The sequence below is a fragment of the Ranitomeya imitator genome, chromosome 4, assembly GCF_032444005.1.
Source record: "Ranitomeya imitator isolate aRanImi1 chromosome 4, aRanImi1.pri, whole genome shotgun sequence".
Taxonomy (NCBI): Eukaryota; Metazoa; Chordata; class Amphibia; order Anura; family Dendrobatidae; genus Ranitomeya; species Ranitomeya imitator.
In genome coordinates this window covers 30,593,913-30,613,911 of record NC_091285.1, presented here as the reverse complement: position 1 = coordinate 30,613,911, position 19,999 = coordinate 30,593,913, and the positions used below count along the sequence as shown (strand labels likewise).

At 42.7% G+C, this 19,999-nt stretch overlaps 1 protein-coding gene across 1 annotated transcript; it reads right to left on the bottom strand.

Annotated features, from left to right (window-relative positions):
* Positions 1-1,176: 1,176 nt before the first annotated feature.
* On the bottom strand, positions 1,177-16,306 carry LOC138675343 (NAD-dependent protein deacetylase sirtuin-3, mitochondrial-like). Its single transcript, XM_069763460.1, has 6 exons — positions 16,076-16,306; positions 11,086-11,256; positions 10,525-10,757; positions 10,188-10,288; positions 9,185-9,346; positions 1,177-1,386 (listed from the first exon to the last, which is right to left on the bottom strand). The coding sequence occupies exons 1-6, from the start codon at positions 16,099-16,101 to the stop codon at positions 1,177-1,179; spliced, it is 903 nt and encodes a 300-aa protein (XP_069619561.1). The 5' UTR covers positions 16,102-16,306.
* Between the last annotated feature and the right edge of the window lie 3,693 nt (positions 16,307-19,999).

Sequence of the window (19,999 nt, the reverse complement as noted above, 5' to 3'; positions counted from 1 at the left end):
TCATCTTTGATGATACCAGCCCAAACCAGTACCCCACCTCCACCTTGCTGGCGTCTGAGTCAGAGTGGAGATCTCTGCGTTTTACTGATCCAGCCTCTGTCCCATCCATCTGGCCCATCAAGAGTCACTCTCATTTCATCAGTCCATAAAACCTTTGAAAAGTCAGTCTGAAGATATTTCTTGGCCCAGTCTTGGCGTTTTATCTTATGTTTCTTGTTCACAGGTGGTCGTTTTTCAGCCTTCCTTACCTTGGCCACGTCCCCGAGTATGGCACACGTTGTGCTTTTTGTTACTCCAGTAACGTTGCAGCTCTGAAATATGGCAAAACTGGTGGCAAATGGCATCTTGGCAGCTTCACGCTTGATTTTCCTCAATTCATGGGCAGTTATTTTGCGCCTTTTTGCCCAACATGCTTCTTGCGACCCTGTTGGCTTTTTTCCATGAAATGCTTGATTGTTCAGTGATCACGCTTCAAAAGTTGACTTTTCAGAGGGATGCAGCAGTCGTGAAATTGCCAAGATTGTGAGAGGTCTTGCAGAGCCCATCAAATCTCTCTTCTGACCCATTTTGCCAAAGAAAAGGAAGTTGCCTAATAATTAAGCACACCTTATATAGGGTTTTGATGCAATTAGACAACACATCACCTGATTTACTTAATTGGTAGTTGGCTCTCCAGCCTGAACAGCTTGGAGTTGGACAACATGTAAGAAAAAAAAAAAAAAAAAGTATCGTGATCAAAATACAACTTTCCTAATAATTCTGCACACAGTGTATTGGGAAAAAAATGGCCGATTTCATAAAGAGCACAATCTCTCCCCTCAGGTTATGTGTGGTATTGAAGCTCTACAACCATTAATTTTTAATAGTGAGGTGTGGCACAATGGCTGCTGATTTTCCCTGTAACTGGGGATTGTACAGTAGCCTCAGTTACAGGAGGAATATCTTTCTGATTCTGGATTATGCAAGAACAAACCCATTTGACTCCATATGGCAACACCTAGTTGTCCATTTTGCTTATATTTCCAGTAGGAGTAACAGAAGAATGGCATAAGCAGTTCTGGAGTTCTCACGTGTGGAATACAAGTACCATTGAAGCTATAAGATTCTCTAATTACATTAGGCCAGAAAAAAAAAAATCCAGAATATTTTAAATAAAATCGAGACGACCATGCTTACCTAGTGCCTTTGAGATTTAATGACTTCATCCATATCCTTCTGCCAGTTCAGGGCACGCACAAACTTCCTGATGACCTCGCAGAGTTCTCCCAGCTCTACTACATCTGTGCCCTCAAAAGGCTTCTTAAAAGGACCAACAGGATCGCGGTTGATCAGAAGCCGCGGAACATTTGGTCGCAAGGAGTTTATGATACTGGCGAATGGTTCAATCTGAGAAAAATCAAAAAGTAGAGGAAGAAGGAAAACCTATGAGTTTCTCCTACATGGAAATGTTGGGGGATGTTCCAAGTTAGAAAAACAGGGCTTTTTAAAGAAACTACAGTTAATCATGAGTAATGTAGGGTACTGTGATGGGAAAAAACAAAAACAAAAAACACTGGATCAAACTATTTTTTTTCTCATCATGTGTAGGACCTTAGGTATCCATGGTTACGACCACTATCAACTAACTGTCAATATATCAGTGGTCGTAACCATGGATACCCAAGGTCCTGCAATGCCAGCACATGAGGAAAGTGCCCCTTTAGGCAACTGTATTCCCAGCTCAAAGATCCTATCACAGTATGTAGTAGGTGTAATATTAGCAAATACCTCCAATTAGAAATTTAGCATAGCAAATCAGAAAAACCTGTCTCTTTCCTCATGTTCTGCTATTGCAGGACCTTAGGTATCCACTTCACATCTGTCTGAAAAGACAATTTTTTTTTTAATGATTTCACTCAGATTGGTTTTTATTAATTAAAGGGGCTTCTCGTGATTACTATCCTAAAAAAAAAAAAAAAAAAAAAAGATTTGATACACTGCCAATTTTGCAAGTTTTCCTACCTACAGAGAATGGAGAGGTCTAATATTTATCGTAGGTACACTTCAGAGTAAAAAAAAAAAAAAAAATTATATATATTATCGTAGTTACTTACCGATAACGGTATTTCTCTGAACCCATGACGGCACTAACGAGAGAGAGGGATCCGCCCTCAGGGACAGGAAACCCACAGGTTAAAAAGGCGGGACCTCTCCTCCACCTCAGTTGGTTTACAGAGCCTTGCAGGGAATTTCTGCTGTAACTTAATTGGTTATTTTTACACAACAAAATATAACTGTATAACTTATATAAGCTCCTCTATATATATATATATATATATATATATATATATATATATATATATATATATATATATATATATATATATACACATACACTTTTTTTTTTTTTTTTTTTTTATGCACACCTCGTGACTTAATTTATAAGTAGTGTGGACACCCATACGTGAAGGGAGGGAATATACAGGTGCCGTCATGGGTTCAGAGAAATACCGTTATCGGTAAGTAACTACGATATTCTCTTACCCCATGACGGCACTAACGAGAGAATTTCAAAGAATGAAAATTTTAGGGTGGGACTACTGCCTCAAGAACTCTCCTACCAAAAGTTAAGTCTGAGGGAGAAGATAGATTAAGCTGATAGTGCTTGAAGAATGTAGAGGGGGAAGACCAAGTGGCTGCTCTACATATTTGATCTATTGATGCTCCACCACGTTCAGCCCAAGAGGTTGCCACCGACCTGGTTGAATGGGCCTTAATTGTGTCCGGAGCTTGTTCTCCGGAAGAGGTATATGACATCTTGATGGCATCTCTTACCCACCTCGCCAACGTGGCTTTCGATGCCTTGTGACCCTTATTTGGTCCCTGAAAGCAGACAAACAGAGCCCTCCCTTTTCTACACTCCCTTGTGGCTGATAGATAGTGTGTTAGACATCTCTTTACATCTAGAGTGTGTAGAGCCTCCTCTTTTTTGTTTTTTGGATTGGGGCAAAAAGATGGTAACGCTATCTCTTGAGATCTGTGGAATTTTGATGCCACTTTGGGAAGGTAAGAAGGGTCAGTTTTGAGGATTACTCTGTCATCTAATATTTGTGTTAGAGGTGGGTAGGCTGATAAGGCCTGCAGATCACTAATCCTGCGAGCTGAGGTTAGGGCCACCAATAAACAGGTTTTCCAAGATATTATTTTTAGTGAAGCCTGAGATAAAGGTTCGAACGGCGCTTTAGTTAGTGCTGAAAGGACTAAGTTCAGGTCCCAGGGAGGAGCGGTGAGATGTATAACTGGTCTGGACCTAGTAGATGCTCTAACAAATCTTTTTACCCAGTGATTCCCCGCCAAATCCTGGTTGTAAAGGGCACCCAATGCTGCAATCTGAACCTTCAGAGTATTTGTTGCTAGGCCTTTCTCTAAACCTTTTTGAAGAAATTCTAAGATTTCCTGAATTGGCATCTGATTTGATAGGATAACTCCTGACGTGGAGAGGAACTTTTTCCAGACTTTGCCGTAGGCTCTGGTAGTTATAGGTTTTCTACTGGCCAGCAGGGTAGAAATTAAATTTGAAGAAAACCCCCTTTTTGTTAACAGTTCCCTTTCAAAAGCCAGGCCGTCATGTGCAAACTTTTTATTTGAGGGTGATTCACTGGCCCTTGATGCAGAAGGTCTGGGATATCTGGGAGTACCCATGGATCCGCTATGGACATTAGGCGTAGCCATGGGAACCATACTCTTTTCGGCCAGAACGGAGCTATCAGTATCACTTTGGCTCTGTCTTCCCTGATTTTCTTCAAGACTAAGGGAATTAGAGCTATCGGAGGAAACACATAAGCTAGATGGAATTTCCATGGAATTAACAACGCGTCTATGGCCACTGGACTCCCCCGAGGATCTATCGAGCAGAAGGCCTCCGTTTTCCGATTTTGATTGTTTGCAAATAGATCTATATCCGGGGCCCCCCAAAGATCCACTATGCGTTTGAATATACTTGTATTTAACTCCCATTCCCCCTGTTTTAATTGGGTTCTGCTTAGAAAATCTGCAGTTTGATTTTCTGACCCTTTTATGTGAAGGGCTGTCAGGGAGGACAAGTTGGCTTCTGCTTGTGACATGATGAAATTTGTCACTTTCATTAGGGATTGAGACCTCGTCCCTCCCTGATGGTTTAAATATGCTACTACCACCCTGTTGTCCGTCAGTAGTCTCACGTGGTGGGAACGGAGGGAAGTTAAAAAATGATTGATGGCGTACTGAACTGCTAAAAGCTCCTTCATGTTTGAAGTAAGGTCTTTTTCTTCTACTGACCAAGGACCTTGGGCAATTTGCCTGTTTAGGTGGGCCCCCCACCCCCAAGGGCTTGCGTCTGTGGTCAGGATTATCGAGACCGGCCATACCCATGGAACCCCCCTCCTGAGATTGGACGGGTCTGTCCACCAAGCTAAGGAAGTTTTTGTCCGAAAGGATATTTTTAATTGCTTTTCTAAATTTCCTCCTGCGTGGGATACCGCCTCTAGTATTTCCCACTGGAGATCTCTCGAGTGGCTCTGAGCCCACTGTACCGCTGGGATACAGGATGTCATTGATCCCAGTATGGACATGGCTCTCCTTAGAGAGATCAGAGGAGAGATACTCAACTGATTCACTAGATGTATCATGTTGGATACTTTTTCTTCTGGCAGACGACACTCTTGCTTTGTTGAGTCTATTAATATCCCCAAGTACAACTGTACTTGAGATGGGATAAGCCTGGATTTTTCCAGGTTCAGAAACCATCCTAGATTCGATAGGGCTACCATCACTCTGTTTAGTTGCTGGCTGCAATGTAGAGAGGAACTGCCCATCACTAGGAGGTCGTCCAGATAAGGCACAATCAATATGTTTTGTTCCCTTATATGGGCCATTACTTCCGCCATTAATTTTGTGAATACTCTCGGGGCAATGGCTAGACCAAACGGAAGAGCCTTGTATTGGTAATGTTTCAGTTCCCCTTGTATCATTACTGCAACCCTGAGATATTTCCGGAAATCCGGATGGATTGGCACATGATAGTATGCGTCCTTTAAGTCTATAACAGTCATGAAACAAGACGGGATAAGGGATCTGACACATGATTTTATTGTCTCCATTTTGAATTTTTCTATTACCAGGTATCTGTTTAGTTGTTTCAAATTTATAATTACTCTGAAAGTTCCGTCCGGTTTTGTTCGAAGAAAGAGCGGAGAATAAAACCCCCTCGTCTCTTCCTGTTGTGGAACTTCCTGTAAGACTTTCTTCTCCAGAAGAGTGAGAACTTCTCTCTGGATGCTTAGCTGCTCGATCTCTGACTTTCTTCGTGGTGTGACCACAAACTGATTGTGTGGCATTGTGTGAAAGCTTAGTTTTAGGCCCGTCTTTATGATGTTTAGAGTCCAGGCACTTCCAGAAATTTTTTCCCAGGTTGGAAGAAAGTGGGTCAGTCTCCCTCCTACCTGGGGCACACCCTCATTGTGGCTGTTTTTTATTATCCGGCTTGTTGAACATGAAACCTCCTCTTTTGAATTTTCTGTCTTCCCACCCCTCCTTTTGATTTTTTGGGGGGCGTCTTTGTGTGAACCTCCTTCCTCGAAAGGGCCGCCTATAAGATTGATTTAGGAATCCCGGAAAGGCTTTCTTTTTATCAACCGCTTTTTCAAGGACATCGTCTAGGGTGGGACCGAACAAATATTCACCTTCACACGGAATGGAACACAACTTAGCTTTAGTTTGCAGGTCCCCCGGCCAGCACTTTAGCCATAATGCTCTCCTAGCCGCATTTGAGAAGGAAGCCGATCTTGCCGTCAGTCTAACTGAGTCTATTGAGGCATCTGCTAAATATGCAGCGGCCCCTCTCATCGCTGACACGGAGTCTAGTATAGACTCTCTCGGGGTTTTATTTTTTAATTGAGTCTCTAAATGATCCAGCCAGACCATTAGTGCTCTAGCTGTACACGTAGCAGCTATACCGGGTTTTAGCCCCCCGCTGGTGGCCTCCCAGGACCCTTTTAGGAAGACATCGGCCTTTTTATCCATAGGATCCTTGAGGGTCCCCATATCTTCAAAAGGCAGAGCGAACTTTTTAGAGGCTTTCGCGATGGCGACGTCTAATTTTGGCGCTTTTCCCCATGAGGCGCAGGCTGGGTCATCAAATGGGTATTTCCTTTTGGGTGTTAACAGTACTTTTTTGTCTGGTCTTTTCCACTCCTTTTTTATAAGGGCTTGAATTTTTTCATTTAATGGGAACACTCTGTACTTCTTTTGTTCCAGCACTAAACATAAGATCTTGTACAGATTTTTTGGAACGAGTGTCTGCCAGACCCATTGTCGCCCTAACCATTTTCACCAACGCATCCGTTTCATCTATTGGGAAACAGTTGCGACCGCTTTCTGAAGATGCGGAGGAGGATGATGAAGCTGTAGAGCTATCAGAATCCCCACTCGTACTATCTCCCTCGCTGGAGCTGTAATCTGGAGATTTTTCTTTATGTTTTCTTTTACGGTTTTTTACGCTTTTTAATGCGTCTGCTACTTGGGTTTTAATTAAATCTTTTAATTCAGATGTGAAACTTGGCGTCTCCTCATCAATGGTGTTCTTAATACATGGCGCACAGAGTTTTTTAACCCATGAATCCGGCAAATCTGCTGAACAAAGCGGGCATACTCTATGTTTACTTTTCCCCTGGCATTTCTTTCCCTAGGAAACAATAAACCCCTATTAGAATTTACACTTTCACGGAGGTCACTTACCCTCCTAATGTGAGGAAGATACCGGCTGTGGCTTTGAGGATGCCTCCTCCACTTGAACCACCGTCTCCCTCCTGGATCCACCAGAGCCTCTGCTACGCTGGGATCCTGAGCTGCTGCGCTGCGTGGGTTTTCTTGAGGAATGGCGCTCCTTCGGGTTCTTTGTCACAGGGGCCTGTGAAATTTCTTCCACCGACTGCTCTATTCCACTCATGGTGGTAATCTCTGAGCAGCGGTATACCCCTTTCCTTCTGGATATATACTAATGGAGCGGCGCCAGGCAACTTCCGGTTTACCCAGAGGTGCCCTGCGCCGTCCCGGAAGTGACCCCCACGCCTGCGCAGTAAGTCGCCGAACTCCCCGCGCGCGCTCACTGTTTGCCGGCTCACAGGAGGGACGGAGCTTCCGCAGCCGCCGCTGCTCCCAGCGTTCTCCTGTCGGTGACCGGCGTCACCACCTCCTGTGTGCTTTATGGATCGGTGGAGAAAACCTCCAGGTAGCCGCCGCTACCTATTGCCGATCATCCCTTTGAAAAGGAAGAGGCAGGCTTTCTCGGCATCCTCTTCACTGCCTCCCCTCTGCGCGCATCTACGAGGCCCGCCGACCCCGGATCGCGCCCTCAGGGAGGAATCCACCTGAGACCGTGGCAGGGCCCCCCGCTGCCTGAACTCGGCCTGATGGTCCCTGGACTCCTGGATGGTGAGTTGTGGGATCCCCGTCGGGGACAGGAAACCGAACTGAGGTGGAGGAGAGGTCCCGCCTTTTTAACCTGTGGGTTTCCTGTCCCTGAGGGCGGATCCCTCTCTCTCGTTAGTGCCGTCATGGGGTAAGAGAAATATATATATATATATATATATATATATATATATATATATATATATATATATATATTTTTTTTTTTTCCCAATGTATGATTTTTATATATTTCAGCAATAAAAGGCAAATTAAGTATTTGATCACCGACCAACCAGCAAGCACACCAGGGACAAAACTGTAGACCTGCAAGCAGCTTGGCGAGAAGGCAACAACTATTGGCACATTTATCAGAAAGCGGTCTGGAGCTCCATGCAAAATCTTGCCTCGTGGGCAAACAGGATTCTGAGAGAGGTCTGGAATTGGCTCAAGTACACAGGAGGACCTAGTCAATGACCAGGAGAGCTGGGACCAGTGACTCAAACATTACCATTAGTCACAGTATGCTGACCTGGATTAAAATCCTGCAGGGAACGCAAGGTCCCCATGCTCATGCCAGCACATGTCCAGACCCATCTGAAGTTCAATGACTATCTGGATGATCCAGAGGAGGCATGAAAGAAGGTCATGGTGGTCAGACGAGGACAAAACAGCACTTTTTGGTTTCATCTCCACTCGCAATGTTTGGGAGAAGGAGGTAGGGGAGAAGGATGAATACAACCCCAAGAACACTGTCCCAACCGTGAAGCATGGTGGGGGGAGGGGGGAGAATACTTTGGGGGATGCTCCTCTGCAAAGGAAGCAGGTCGAATGCAACATATTGAAGGGATGATGGATGGGGTTATGCATCATGGTATTTTGTCCAACAACTTCCTTCCCTCAGAGTATTGAGTATGGGTCTTCCAGCATGACAATAACCTGAAACACAAAGCCAGGTGAACGAAAGGAATGGCTACATAAGAAGTATTTCAAGGTCCTGGAGTGGCCTAGCCAATCTGTAGCCCTGAACCTCAATGTTGCCCAGTGAGCCCCAATACCTGAAAAGATTTGGTAAAGATCTGTATGAAGGAGGGGGCCAAAATCCCTGCTGCAGTGTGTGCAAACTTGATCAAGAACTACAGGAAACGTCTGATCTCTACTTGCAAATAAAAGGTTTCTGTACCAAATATTAAGTCTTTTATACAAATGGAAAACAGAACCCATTTCATGCAATAAAACGCAAATTAATTATGTAAAAAATCACACGTTTGTTTTTTTTTTTTTTTAGATTCTGTCTCAGGTGAAGTGTACCTACGATAAATGTTACAGACCTCTCCATTCTTTGTAGGTGGGAAAACTCGCAAAATCGTGCTCAATTAGATAGTCCCCTAACAAGGAAAGGCTTGCGTTCTGGGTGTCCATTGCACTTTCTAGTTCCTAATCTGGAAAGATCCGACTACATGACATTTCTGGAAGGGGTGCGCTTATTTAACAGTACAATACATAGGAGCCAGAATACAGTCACATGCAGATTGACAACTAGCACCAGAATTATAGGGGTTTATCCAGGATTAGAAAAACAGCGCTACCAACTGATACAAAAGATGGTGGTAGGCGTCTCCCTCCCCCCCCCCCACAAGAAAAGGGGTGCTCCCCACAAGACTGTGGAGTTTCCTGCCCCCTTCTAAAAAGGGTACCCCCAATCACCCTTTAAGGGGAAAGGTGGGGTCCCACCAAATCCGGCTTCCCCACCGTTAATCACCTTTAGTGATGTCCCCATTACAATCAGCAGATCCGCCTTTGGGAAATCCTCAGAAAAGCTGTAAAAACTTTTTGGAAGGTCTTCACCAAAGAAAACAATATCCGGTTTAACAACTCCATAGCAGACATTGCAATGAGGAAAGTGGCCAGCCATGATGCAATCCTTGTAAAGGAATAAAATATTTGTTATGAAAGCCACACTACACAAACCAAGAGGAAAATATATTTTAGAGTACCCCCCCAATAAAAGTGTACATTTAAAATTTTACTTGCTTCTCAGGAATGGAGGGCTATTCACTCCTGTAATTTACTGCATGTTGTCTTCCCTCTGCAGTGGCTGGCTTTCTAGACAAGCAGCGCCAAGCTTATGTAGGGGGTCAGCCCCTGCTAAGAACTGAATTTACACCGACTTTAAGAGAATTCTCCCCTCTGATTTGCATGCCCTTGGACTAGTTATTTCTCCCCTGCAGCTCTCCGTTTTTCAACAAGAAGCAGGAGGTGTGATGGTTCCACCAAAACCTGCTCTCTTGGCAGTAAAAATAGGTTTGCCTGTGGACTACCTGTGACTTATCTTCAGTACTTATAGTTTTCACTGCGTTTTTGAGAATAAAAATGTTTGCAGAGTTTTTTTGGGACTCATTTCAATGGGTGCGGCTTGCCCGAACTGTCAGCTTTGAGGGAGCGCAGGGGCACTGAAGCTGGCCGGAACCAGCAATCGAACTAGTACACCACATTTCTTAAGCGCTATAGCAAAGAGCTGGTCATTGCTGCATTTTTTTTTTGCCTAGGAAATTATCCACCCCTGATTATTGCAGAGGCGGCCGATGGCAAAGCTCTGCAGTAAGCTACAGAATTAAAAAATCCCTTTCTTCCTGAAAAGCTAACTGCAGTTTTAATGTTTGCTAGGGGATTGGTCTTTCATTTCTTTCTCAACTGCATACATTTTAAAAAGGTTTCATGCTGGACAAATTGAAAAAAATAAAAATAATTCCATTGTTCAGTACCCGAGCCACTTTAGCAGAGAAAGGTGAATAACACAGATGACACGAGGCAGAGGAGAAAGTTCCGTGAGCTTCAACGAGCTTTTCTGGAGGGATCCCAGCCACTGAAAGTAGAAAGAAATGGATGTGTAGAGGAGCAGACTACAGCCATGAAAGTTACTTAGAAATGTCTTCAGTGATGCCCTAAAGCTCCCCCTAGTGGTGACTGCTGGCAGACAATTATATTTATCTATGACAATATTAAAAGGGAAATGGAATTTGGAGCTATGGATCAAGAAAAAAAAAAATGGAGTACAGAAGATTTATAAAAGCCTTCTTCATGGTCAGTATATGGTCTTACTTCTCTCCAGTCCATCGATGTTCTGCGTGTAACATCTCAATAGTAGGCCCTTTTCATGCAGCAGCCTCAGAAAATAATGAACCACATTGGGCTTGTATTTTCCCGGATATAATTCCTTGGCAAGTGTAAAGAAAGGCAGAGGATTGTAGGTGAAGTAATCAATGTCAAAGATGGCTTCTGGGTACGGAATATTGTACTTTTTCAGGTTGTCGTACAAGCCGGAGGCCGGTGTCCTGTAATAAACAGGAAATAAATCAGAATTACTCACCAATAATATATAATAAAGAAAAGGGTTTGTATTTTATTGATTTTTTATTTTTTTATCCTGCATGCCCGAAATGTTAAATTGATGAATGTTCTTCTGTTTTTCCAAAAAAATGGCAGAACTTCGGGCATACAGGATGGAGAAAACAAACAAAAAAAAAAGCCCACTTTAAGAACCGAGCATTTACCTCTAGTTTACGACTGACCTTCTACCCTCCCTTCCACCACTCCAAAAATTCTGATTTCGTCATGGCATTGGCTTATTCCCCCCAATCATAACAAGCAGCCGCCACTCACCTGAAGTCGGGTATCCCACTTGCTGTACTAATTCCAGCTCCCACCATAACTATTATCTTTCTGCAAAAACGCTTTAAGATCAAATCAGCAATATCAAGTAGGCCAGAAGACTTTAGGCGTAATGGAGGACTTCGTGGTAGGAGACTTTTCATGCCCAGTGGTGTCTTTACTCTAAATAGAAATCTCGATTGGTAATTACAAAAAATGGAAAACTTCAAACAAATTACTAACCTGTAAGAACAAAAAAAACAAAACAAAAATCATTTAACCCCTTCACTCTAAAGCCAGCTTGCACCTCCCTGACTAGGCCTACATTTTCCCAATTCTGACCAGTGCCACTTTATGAGGAAATAACTCTGGAATGCTTCAATGGATCCCAGTGATTGAGATTTTTTTTTCGTGACACATTGTACTTTATGGTAGATTTATATTTTTGGTAGATATTTTTGTGTTCATTGTTAAGTGTCTTAAATTTGGGAAAAGTTTAGAACACTTTGCAATTCGTAAACTTCTAATTTTGATGCCCTTTAACGGTTTTGTATGATATAACTGGTTCAACATTTACCACATGCCTACTTTACATTTGCATCATTATAGGTTGTCAGGAAGTTAGAAGGGTTAAAAGTTTCAGCAATTTCTCATTTTTTCCAACAAAATTTTTTTTTGGGGGGACCACAGCACGTATTAAGTGACTTTGAGGGGGTCTATGGGAGAGAAAATAGACCAAAATGACACCATTCTGAAAACTGCACCCCTCAAACCCATTCAACATGTGTATTCATCCTTCAGGTGTTTAACAGGAACTTAAGCAATTTGGAAGGGGGGGGGGGGAAATATATGCACTGACCATTAATTTGGTTTCTAAGATTCTCCACGACAGAACCACGAGCAATACCAAAGAACAAATGATAGGAACAATTGCCTGAAGGACTTTCAGTCCAAAAGGCCAAATCCCTATTTGACATGAAATCTAGCCTATGTTTTGAGAAGGTATCGGCCGAGGAACAGGTAGCCGCTCTGTAGATCTGCTCGATGGGAGGTACTAGCCCTCTTGGCCCAGAAGACAGACATGGCTCTGGTGGAATGAGCCGATAGATTCTGGCTCTTATGATTTGCAGATTGCCTTCTTAATCCACTTTATTTAATGATTTTTTTTTGCTTTTCAGATCTTCCCTTTGTTGGGTCCACAGTATTGTACAATATTCCTCCGGACATCCAAAGCATGGAATTCTTCTTAGCTACTATTTGTCGGATTCTGACAAAAGGAAGGGAGGACCATCTGCTGAGACATATGAAAGTCTGTTGTGGCTTTAGGAAGAATGATGGTCTAGCTGGAGAACCACCCTATCCCCTTGGATCTTTTGGTAGGGCTCCCTGATAGAGGGCCTGGATATCACTCGCCTTTCTAGGTGTTTTGGAGACTAGAAATACCACTTTCCATGACAATTTATCTATGCATCAAGGACATTGGTTCGAAGGGAAGCCTGGTTAGACCCTTGAGCACAATATTCAAGTCTCACGATGGATCTTCTTGGATGCAATTGAGAGGCGTCAGTCATCTCTATACGTCGATGATCAGCGAGATTTCTATTGAAATAGGAGCTTAAAAAGGGAACCTGGTGACAACTAAAACCTTGACCTTCAATCAGCATCTGTGACGTAGGTCATCAATTGTTATATAACCCCCTACTATCAGTCCACTGTATACCCACCTAAAGAACCTTTTGAAGTTCTCCCACGCTGTATGTTAATCCTGTTGGTGCAGTCCAATGAATGTTTGTGGTCTTCATCCCTTCTCTCGGTTTCTGATAGTCTTCCTGCTGTAATTGATGTGGATGATGCCTTCTGCGTCATCCACATAGCTAGGCGATGCAGCAGGTCATGGACCAGAGAACGACCAGTGAGCCCTCTATCTTCTGACTGTTTAGTGTCTCAAGCCATCCACTTTTTGGCCAAATCCGTGCCATGAGGATAGTCTTGACACCTTCTGCCCCAAATTTTTTGCAGTGTTCTTGGCATCCAGGGATTTGGAGGAAACACATAAGAGGGATTGACCTTCCAATCGTGGGCAAATGCATCTACCCCTGCTGAAGTTTCCTTGGGATCCAAGTAAAAATAGGGTTTTACTTTTGCAGACAGGTTTACCTCTGGATAATCCCATCTCTCACAATCATCTGGAATATGGCTGTATTCAGACTTCATTCTCCGAGATGTATATATCCCTTCTGCATCAAAAAATAAATCTGCTTGTATGTTGTCGGAGACTCTAAAAGTGGAGAGCTGACAGACAGAAGGTGATGTTCTGTCCAGGTGAATCGGTCCTCACTGGTGTCAAAAGATGCTGAATCCATAGCATTCCTTTTGCCAAAATTTTCTAGATGGAGCCACCAATTCAGGGATGCTTTTACATGGTACAGCAGTAAGATTCTGTTGAGAGAACCCAGGAGATCTATCCCAGTGGGAAAGAATATAACATTGCAGGATTTGTGTATATGCAGAGACCAAGGAATGGCTTGGACACAGGATGCCATGGACCCCAGGACTGACATAGCAAGTTTTATAAAGGCAGTCTTTCGGTTCTTCAGAGAATAGACCCTTGATCCTAACTGTATTTGCCTTTTCTTTGGTAGAAAAGAGGTCTGCTTTTGGGAATCTAAAGAAAAATTTCCAGGAAAATCTTGGTAGAAGGATCCAGGTCTGATTTTCTGATTCACGAGCCAACGTGGTCTGCAGATGTAGGGGACAATACAGATGTTTTGCCTTATGAATTATATCACTTCTGCCATGACTTTTGTTGAGATCTGAAGATAAGAGATCCTGAAAAGGACGTTTAAAATGGTTAATGACAGATCTTGTGTCCTTCTATGACCGCAAATCTCAGAAATTTCAGGTAAGATGGATGTATGGGCACGCGGTAGTACGCCTCTTGCAGATAGATTGTCGCCATGATGAAATCCTTGCCCATCAGTGGAACTGTTGACTTTTATAGATTCCATTTTTAATCTTCTGTACATAACATGGTGATTCAGATGTTTTAGATCTAAGATTATTCTGCAAGTCCCAGTTTTGTTTTTTTGTTTTTTATTAAAAAGTAGTGAGAATAGTGACCCCCCACCTTGTTCCATCACTGGAACTGGAGAGATCACTCCCGACTCCGGTAGGCCTTGAAACCCCGATATCTGGATCTCTTGTAGTTTTGGGGAAGACCGGGATGTTGTTTCTAGCCGTCAAGGAGGATCGTAAACTATTTTTGCCCCTACTCCAGATTCTAGAATCTTTAGGTCTGATGAGATTTCTCGACACCGCGAGAGAAACTTTGCAATTCTGCTTCCTACATGCCTGGAATCATTGTCACCAGTTCTGAAAAATATCCTTTCCTCTTCGGTATAAAACTCTAGCATCCCAATTTACCCGTCCCTCTGTACTGTAAGGTTTGGGCCTGTGATGAAAGAAAGGATCTTTTAAAGATTTTTTGCTCAGGAAGTGATTTTTTTCATATCTGATGCCTTTTCTAATAGATAATCCATCCACTTAGATGGAAACGTCTGCCAGGCAGAACTATCCCTAAGATTGCACTTACTCTTTTTTGCCGATGATGGTCCCATAGAGACCGATTGAGAGAAGGAGGCAAGGGAAGACAATCTTCTGCTGTACCATTCCTCTTACGTCTTCCATAAGGGAAGGGTGTTCTTCTCTTATCTTCTAAGTATACCCCTTTCATAAAGGTTTTTTTTTTAAATGGATAGATGGGAACTTTTTACAACAGATGGCGCATTGTAGCATTTTCTCTCACTCTTGGTGCAAGAGTCTTGTCTCCCTAAAATAAAAGAGGGGAGATAAACTAAAATTTGGCTCCTGCCTAAAGAGTGGGAACTTACAAATACCTTCAATTACTGGGCCTGGGTTTATGCTGGGCTCTGTAGATGTAGGTCTTAGAGACACCACACCTTCCATAGTCAAAGACCTTCTGTCCTACCTTAAGGGGTCTTTATCAGAGGCAACCTACTGGGGTGCTGCCATGGAGGGGGATTGGAGAAATATTACAAATGTTCCCACAAAAAAAAAAAAAAAAGTTGCTTTAGTCCCGAATTCTCATTTTTACAAGGGTCAACGGAAGAAAACAAATGGTACAATTTCTTTTGAGTATGCCAATACCCCATGTGTGTTTAAACACTACTTCTGAGGCACAGTACAAAGCTCAGAAGGGAAGTAGCGCCATATTATAGTGCAGATTTGGCTGTTATTGTTTGCGGGTGCCACGTCACATTGGCAGAGCTCCTAAGTGACCCCATTTTGCAAACTACACATCTCAATGAATTCATGTAGGGGTGCAGTGATCATATTGACACCTCAGGTGGGTCACAAGACCATATACCGTTGGGCGGTGAAAAAGAAAGTCACAATATTACCGCAAAAGTTGTTTTAGCCCCAGATTTTACATATTCACAAGGATATATCTATAGCAAAAAAAAATTTCCAGATAATAAATGCCACAAAGATACTCACTTGCTGCTGAATGTTGCAATACATCTACAAAATATAGTGACAATTGACTCCATGGGCGTTTTTCAGAAGCAAACAGCAATAGACGTTGAGGTTTTTTTTTTCCTGAATCGAGTTGAAGCTTTTATTGGGAACATTTTACATAACATTTGAGATCACATTTATCCTGCGCTCTACACTGAGCACTTACATCGGGGTTTGCATCGAAATCTGGTGTGATTCAGTCGAGACCCCTGATAAGGTGCCGTACCTGTATGGCAGATGTAGTGAATGAGAAGAGTACCTTAATTCCTCCCCCCCCCCCACATCGGATGAGCAATTGTAAAGCATTCTACATTCTGACTGGAATTTATTGACTTCTAAACCTTCTAAAGAGACTGATTATATTGTGGTTCTGACCATATTCCAAGGAACCCAAACCGTAAAAGAGTCTTTAAAGACATTCTCATTTTGTCACAGGACCACTTAGAGCACTTTTACCCCCTACCTTGTATGATCCTGGTCCTTGGTCATCCATAATCCATCGGTGTTCTTTGCTGGGAGATCCTCGGAGTTTTTACCGGGTTTTGACGCTTTAAACTTTTGCTCTTTGGTTTTGAGATAAGATGAATTGGCTGAAGAACCGGGGGATTTTGTGCGCTTCTCACACTTCTTGTTCCATTTTTTGAGATATCCTGTGGTTCTGTTTGGAGAGGCGAGACTGGAGGTTTCATGTTCCATAGTTTCTGGCTTTGGCAAAGGGAAGGAAGAGAGAGAGGGTGGAGAACACATTTAGTAAAAAAAAAATAAATAAATTAAAAAAAATAAGCATCTAGACAATAGCTAATAATAATTTTTTTTTTTTACCTACTTATTTTCCATTTATCTCTGCCTTTCTCTTGAATCTTGTAAAGCCAGATAGGTCAATAATGGAAGAGGAGGGCGGAGAGATGGAAGACAGGTGGGTTGGAAGTTGCATCGAACCGTTTGGTCTCACCAAGGGTGCATTGGGCACCTCTACGTGGTTTGAACAGTCATCTTGTGCTGACAGACTGCCTTTAATAAAATGGGAATACTTGAAGTTGTAGATTAAAAGAGCTGGAGAAGCACGGGATGAAGATATAAAGCCATTAGGGCGCAGTCATACGGCCGGATGGAGATCAGAATGCAGTGCTCGGACTGGCTGGCGGCTCTCCTGACCAGAGAGTGACAGTTTCATGTATTTCTATGCAGCAGTCACACTTTGGTCAGGAGAGCCGCCAGCCAGTCTGAACGCTGCATTCTGATCTCGGTTGGATTTAGATCGCTGTCCGACTGTGCCGTTTGGGTAAGTAAAGTATCCTGGACCAACAAAATTTGTTGAGCTTTTTATTATCTAGAAACAGTACCACCGTTTGGCATGTCAGTTTTTGGTATTGCAGCCCCTTTTTCTCGTGAATTTAAAAACAAGCCGCAATTCCATTCACAGTCATACACAAAAGTGGCGCAGTTCCTAGAAAGATTTAATTAAAAAAAAAAAAAAATCCTGGACAATTTTCGATACAAGAGACCAAATCTATTTACAAGGAATTAAGAGTTTCTATTTGTATTCTTCTCAGTAGGGATTGGTCTCACAGCAGAACGTTTAAGGTGCGGCATCTGGAGGAATTGTTCTAAGCTTTGAACTCATATCTGCACCACCGATTACAGCCAAGTGACCTATAACGAGGATGCGAGCCAGAAAAGAAGAAAAAAAAAAAGTTTAAAAAACTTCTATTGTGTGAAGAGACTTTTTCCCCCCCCCCCCCAGTGAAAAGCTGGGAGGTTTTAAAATGGCCACCTTTTGACAGAGGTAATGACTGTAATATATCTTGTCTCTTCCCCCTTGTTGTGGAGAGAATGGCTAGGTTAATAAAGGACACAGCTGTAGACGCTTTATAACCTCCAAGGAAGGGGGGACAGAGGCGAGGGAGGAGAGACTGAAGGATATAAAAGGAGGAAGGGGGCGAGAGGGGGTCTCTTGCTGGATGTCTGCAAATACAGCTGGAAATGGCGAAACGCTACTAATTAAATGTGGAGATCAGGGCCGGATTGGGACTTAAAAAAGCAGCCCTGGCACAGAAACGCGAGCAGCCCACATACACCATGACCCTTCATCCCAACCATGAATGGTGGCACTGTGCAATGAAAAAGTTCAGGAAATATTGCTTTAGGCCTCATCCAGGTAGGCATTTTTCTCGTGCGTGGGGCTAAAAAAAAAAAAATAAAAAAAAAAAAATGCAGCATGACCAAGTATGATCTGATATTCAGATCGCACTTGGCCATACAAGTTTCATGTCCATAGTCACCATTAGGCTGCACTCGTATGACATCTGAGTGCAGTCTGATTTCTGAAGACTAAGAGCCCCACAGCCCGGGGCCACAGCGGGAGTGCGCTGGTATGTGGGTGCGTCATTCTATGCATCATCAGCACCCCTGACACAAACGCTTGACGCCACTGGGATGCTATGGCAGTAGGGGGTTCTAATGAAGACCCCCCCCCCCCATGCCTGCCGTCACTGCTTCGTTGACATCCAGCCCGAGGCCTGACTTCAAGAGACAAGTGTGATTATTACTATAAGAAGTTATAGTGTAGTACACATGATGTACAATAACAAATTGTATTGTGGTACCGTGTTAGCCAGAAAAATCGATGTGAATACTTTTCTGCCCAATGATGACAGAAGTATTCTGTCATCATTGGGCAGAAAAGTATTCACATCGAGTGGTACACATAATCAGATGATCTCAGGTCAGAGTCCCATAAGGGGACTAAAATATAGGAAAAAATATATATTTTTTTAAAGAACAGAAATTGGCTCTGGCAGGAAGGGGTTAAACATCCAGTTCAAAGGCAAGGTAGTCCAGCACGCCAAAATTTAAAAAAATAAATAAAAAATTTTGTGTTGGCAGATATGCAACAGATAGACTTTGTCTGCAGGAGGAGTTTACACTTTTCTGACAGTAGATGGCAATGTTACCGTTATACTTTTAGGTGAATGTAATGCATATACTGGTTGTACTTTGGTTTGACTCTCTGGTAAAAGATCCTTCAGACATCCTGTTATACTGTATTAAGAAGCTGATGCATGTACCTCATGTTCTGTGTAGACAAAAGTTGAATCACCCCATATAATCTACTCACAAGTTTCTAATGCGACCAAACTATGCAACACTTTGAACTGGCAAAATACAGGAATACAAATTTTGATAAGGTAATGAATATCAAATTAGATTGGTCCGACACATCCACATATCAGCTGTTGTCAGCTCTCACTGCAGCCAGATGCACACAGTGAATGGAGCCAAGGAGCACAGCGCCGTGTAGTGGCCATGATTGGGTACTGCATTATCTTGCTACACTCCGGCTTCCCCTCTTTGCAAATCCCTTCACTGGCTCCCAATTTCCCCAGCATATCCAGTTTAAACGAACACTGACCTACAAAGCCATCCATAACCTCTCTCCTCTGTATATTTCCACACTAATCTTTCAATATCTTCCCTCACGTAACCTCCGGTCCTCCCACGACCTCCCTCCCCAACGCTTATTTGCTCCTCACCCAATCGTCTCCAAGACTTCTCCCAGTTAGTTGCTATCTGAGCTTCGGCTCAGATAGTTGGTCCCTGACAGGTGTGGGATCCTGTCAGAGGCCTAGACAGAAGGCCACAGAGCTGCGCCTGCCCCACGTGCAGCAGCATCCTAAGGGCCCCTTTCCACTTGTGTGAGAAAAAAACGGTCCGATTTACGGACCGAAAAAAACTGATGTAACGTCTGCGAGTGTCATGCGATTTTTTTATCGCAACATCCGTATGACATCCGTATTGCTGTCCGATTTTTACGCACGGGTCTCCTTTGAAAAGCCGGTAATTCAGCGCAGAGTACAGTAAAATCACAGTGACAGGTTAGATGAGAGTAGATATATACACATAGAATAGGTATATATACATACATATATATATATATATATATATATATATATATATATATATATATATATATATATATATATATATATACATATATATATATATATATATATATATATATGTCAGGGAGACACATATATATATATATATATATATATATATATATATATATATAGCAGCGCGAGATAGCTTTAAAGCTGGTAATTCAATTACCGGCTTTTGCTTTCTCCTTCCTAAACCCGACATGATATGAGACCTGGTTTACATACAGTAAACCATCTCATATCACCATTTTTTTTTTGCATATTCCACACTACTAATGTTAGTAGTGTGTATGTGCAAAATTTGGCCGTTCTAGCTATTATATTTAAGGGTTAAATGGCGGAAAAAATTGGCGTGGGCTCCCGCACAATTTTCTCCGCCAGAGTAGTAAAGCCAGTGACTGAGGGCAGATATTAATAGCCTGGAGAGGGTCCACGGTTATTGG